Below are 3,946 nucleotides of genomic sequence, written 5' to 3'. Positions count from 1 at the left end.
GATTGTATTCCATTAGTATCACAAAAACTAATATATATCTATGGATCCGGTAAATGATATTATATGGGTATAAACAAATCAGATAAAGAGCTTCAACACCCTTTTGCATTGATCTTTGATATAGAATTTGAGAGAGCTTCACGAGGGCTTATATGGTTTTAACAGGATATGAATGGCTCATGCATGAACGGCCATAGAGGGGGGCAAGTGGTGCGGCCACTCTAGGCCCACGAATCACAGGGCCCCCACTTCCAAAATTTTAAGGTAAATTGTACAATTTTTTATATAAATAATAAATGTAATTTAAATGTTTACAATAATATTATATATATATATAAAGTATATATATTATTATTATTATCATCGTACAGCAGGATAAGAGATTATATTGTTAGATTTGCTCAAGCACCGGAAAGTTAGGACTAGCCCTCGGCTTGAGGGCCCACCACCCGCATGCTAGGTCCACGCTCTATATCGATTGGTGCTCTCTCTGCCATTTCACTGATTGCGTATATGAACAAACAATAGTAGTAATGATTATGAACCCCTACACTGCACACAACCAGTCTGTCAGCTTTGCCACTTCACAATCCAAGAGAATATGGTACATGTTGCCTGATGCAGCTGTGACCAATCCAGGTTATGAATGGGAGCAAGCATCTCCCCTGAAGACGAAGCTGAACAAGACCATCCATATGACTACAGAAGCATTCCACAGGAGATAGCCACCACTTCTAATAACTTTCGGTGCACCGGATCTGCTGCTGTTACTCATAGGAGAAGCGCATTTTCCTTCCGAGGGACTGTTCAGTAAAAAAAAATGTTAAAATGACACAAAGAAATTAACGTGTTAACGAACTAAATCCATCATCAACTGAAATCACCAGGTGTTATCCGACGACGCACTCGTAGTGGTAGTCTGCTGCAATGAGCACTTGTCCGGTTGCCGAACTATATAGATTTGATCCCCAACGCTGTCTTCTCCATATGCATCCTGGTTACGGTGCCAGGTCCACAATGCATACGTAGAATTAACCACCTGCACTCATGCACATAAGAACTGTTAAATTTGGAGTACATTCCCTGTTGCAATGAACATATCAGCTGAAGCTCTCAGAAACAGAGTGAAGAGAGGAAGAAGTAAACCTCTAGTATACCATGACCGAAACTGCTCTCCCTAAACGCGCTCCATTCCGGCTGTCTATCCCAGCAAAACATGCCCTTGGCAGGGCCTGAAGTGAAGTTCAGATGGCAGACTGCACCAAATTCAGGGTGGTTGTCACTGGGACCGGGACACTTTCCAGGGTCATCGGCATGATCGATGTCGATTTTCTCAATGTTCCCTCCATCGCCAATGGTTATGTAAACCGGTCCACAGGGATCCAATGCGTAGTTGAACACCCGGTTCATCCTCTCATATGCATGTACCTGTAGAATTCAAATGTGTGATCATAAAAATCTATATTATATCATGAATCAAATGTCAAGAGTAGGAAAAGCTCTAGCTTCGAGTTGAGGAAGTAGTTCTGTTCGAATCAAACTTTTCTCAAAATGTTTGTTCTTACATGCCCTGAGAAGACAATGTCCACACCATGTTGGTACAGGAGCCCCTCCATTGATTGCCTCATGCACTCAAATTCCTGGTAGTGTGAGGAATAGCTATTATACCAGGGTGGATGCCAAGCTGCCACAACCCAAGGGGTGACTCGTCGATCAACCTTTCGCAAATCCTTCTGCAACCATGAGTACTGAGCTCCTATGAACAATGTAAGTACCCAATGTTACCACAGTTAAACAATTAATACATGATACACTGAAAAACTTGACACATTTTATTCTTTTTGAAACTTGGCACACTGAGAAAATCTTCTTGTATCAATTACGAACAATACATTGCTGATAGATGATACAATGCTTTACCGTGTGGATCAATCCATCGATAGAATAATCCGGCCATCACTCATGACAAATGGGTTACCTGTCTGGTTGTAGTCGACGTAGGCACCGAGCATGATGAAATGGATTCCACCGGCATTGAATGAATAGTAGAACTTCGAGTTAGAGCCAGACTCCTCCGACGGAACAGCGAATCTTGCCAAGTAGGATGCAAAGGTCACTGCGCCACCATGACCTTGTGGCTCGATTTCATGGTTACCTTCGATAACCATCATTGGGATCCTTGATGTGAGTGACTCCATGAATCTGAATCCATACAGATGTTCACAATGCAGTTATATATACTTTCATATCAGCAGGATCCAAGGTAAATTTACCCTTTTTTTTTCTTGTTTGAAATTTGTCAAAACCTCTTGTTTCCTTTATAACTGCTCCATTGTGTGTATAATAAACTACAAAATTCCACCAAGTTGCTTGCAAATTCTACAAAAGTCAGAGCTTAATTTACCGGACCAAAAGAAATCGCAGCATTTTTAATTGATTTTTTAAGTAATGAAAGCAACTTCCGGTCTACTAGATGCACATGGTGACACGAAATCCGAACTTAATTTGTTTGGGTTTTGGACGTTTTTTTGTTCGAAACTCAGGGCCAAATAAACAAATGGAACTGAATTTGGAACTTGTTCTCCCCCAATTACTAGGTTACCTTCCCCAGCCATCCCATCGCGGCTGGTAGGACTCCCGGAGCGGCGCATCCGGGAAGGAGCAGGAGAAGCAGGGGACGCCTCTGCCGCCGGTGGTGCGGTACTGGTTGGCGTAGGTCATGTCGCCGACCATGACCACCAGCGACGGGTCGTTCCGGGCGAGGTGTTCGACGGTGGAGGTGGAGTTGCCGGTGAGCCCCAGGTCCCCGACCACGGCCACCCGGCGCGGGTACGCGCCCGCCGCGGCGGAGGGGAGCGTCTCGAAGGAGTGCTCGTCGCTGAGGCCCGCGCCGCCGTGGACGGAGCTGTCGCCGCAGCGGTAGTAGTAGCGCGTGGCCGGCCTGAGGCCGCGGAGGCGGACGTGGTGGATAACTCCCGAGGTGTAGTTGAGGAGGCCCGGGTAGGGGTAGAGCTGGCTGTACACCTCCGCCTTCCCCCTCGCCACGTGCGGGTAGCCGGAGACGTCGCCGGCGGCGACGGGGCAGGGCCTCTCGCCGTACCAGACCTCGCTGCGGGCGGTGGACGGGTCGAGCGGGACGAGGTTGGACCCGACCTGCGCCACGCCGGTGACCCACGACACCCAGACCGAGGTGGCGTCGGCGGAGGCGGCGAGCGCGATCTGCTCGGGCCCCGCCGGCGGGAGGCCACGCGGCGCCAGGCGCGGGTCGGAGAGCGGCACGTCGTCGCTGCCCTGCCGGAGCGCGCCGTCGAACGCCCGCGTCACCGGCGCGAACGGCCCGTCCAGCGTCGTCGGAATGCCGCCGCTGCCCACGCCACCGGCGAGCCGGGGGCGGGACCCTAGTACCAGCAAGACCCCCACGAGGAGTAGCCCGGCCATGGCAGGTAGGGTAGCGCGCGCGTGCCGGCGTGCGTGCCTAGTCGTACGCGTGCATGGCCGTCGATCGAGCGACGACAAGTACCTTAGCTTACTTACCTAGAAAATGATATGATTAGGGGCGGATATTATAGTGGATATTCCTTGGGATTGCTTTGTTTTCAATGAGATGGGGTTGCACTTGCAAGCAAAGAAATTGATGATTTGGTGCAACAGATCGCATCAGCAGTGCCTGTCTAGCGATCGCTGTTACTCACTCTATATCCAACGCTCAAACGCAACTATCATTAACATAAAAACCAAAAAAAGTTAAAACCACCTAATAGTTTAGATTATCTAGATGCTTGTACACATGCAATGTGTTTCGATGTTTTGAACTCTTGATGATGAAGAATTTTTTAAAAATTAAATTTAGGGAGAAGATATGTGTTAGTTAATATATGTTTGCATGCATGCCTTATGTTACGTGGTACCGCGCCATAAGTTTAAGAATCGGGCATGTACTTTACTC

At 48.1% G+C, this 3,946-nt stretch overlaps 1 protein-coding gene across 2 annotated transcripts; it reads right to left on the bottom strand.

Annotated features, from left to right (window-relative positions):
- Positions 1 to 366: 366 nt before the first annotated feature.
- Positions 367 to 3,519, bottom strand: LOC102708360 (purple acid phosphatase 23). Of its 2 annotated transcripts, none has more exons than XM_040526893.1 (6): positions 2,603 to 3,519; positions 1,979 to 2,202; positions 1,566 to 1,756; positions 1,147 to 1,428; positions 885 to 1,039; positions 367 to 803 (listed from the first exon to the last, which is right to left on the bottom strand). In XM_040526893.1, exons 1-6 carry the CDS (start codon positions 3,436 to 3,438, stop codon positions 641 to 643), a joined length of 1,851 nt encoding a protein of 616 aa, XP_040382827.1. In that variant the 5' UTR covers positions 3,439 to 3,519; the 3' UTR covers positions 367 to 640. The 2 variants fall into 2 exon arrangements, with proteins under 2 accessions (XP_040382827.1, XP_015695787.2); XM_015840301.2 differs by having other exon boundaries at positions 681 to 803; positions 907 to 1,039.
- Between the last annotated feature and the right edge of the window lie 427 nt (positions 3,520 to 3,946).

The sequence above is a fragment of the Oryza brachyantha genome, chromosome 8 (assembly GCF_000231095.2).
Source record: "Oryza brachyantha chromosome 8, ObraRS2, whole genome shotgun sequence".
Taxonomy (NCBI): Eukaryota; Viridiplantae; Streptophyta; class Magnoliopsida; order Poales; family Poaceae; genus Oryza; species Oryza brachyantha.
This window is presented reverse-complemented; position numbering and strand designations above follow the sequence as displayed.

Bases quoted from the DNA above. Each gene is read 5' to 3' on its own strand.
- LOC102708360 (XM_040526893.1), bottom strand. From the start codon at position 3,438: ATGGCCGGGCTACTCCTCGTGGGGGTCTTGCTGGTACTAGGGTCCCGC. The intron at 1,757-1,978 runs GTAACCCATTTG...CATTGTTCATAG, and splicing joins CGTCGACTACAACCAGACAG to GAGCTCAGTACTCATGGTTG. The intron at 804-884 runs GTGATTTCAGTT...TTTACTGAACAG, and splicing joins GCGTCGTCGGATAACACCTG to TCCCTCGGAAGGAAAATGCG.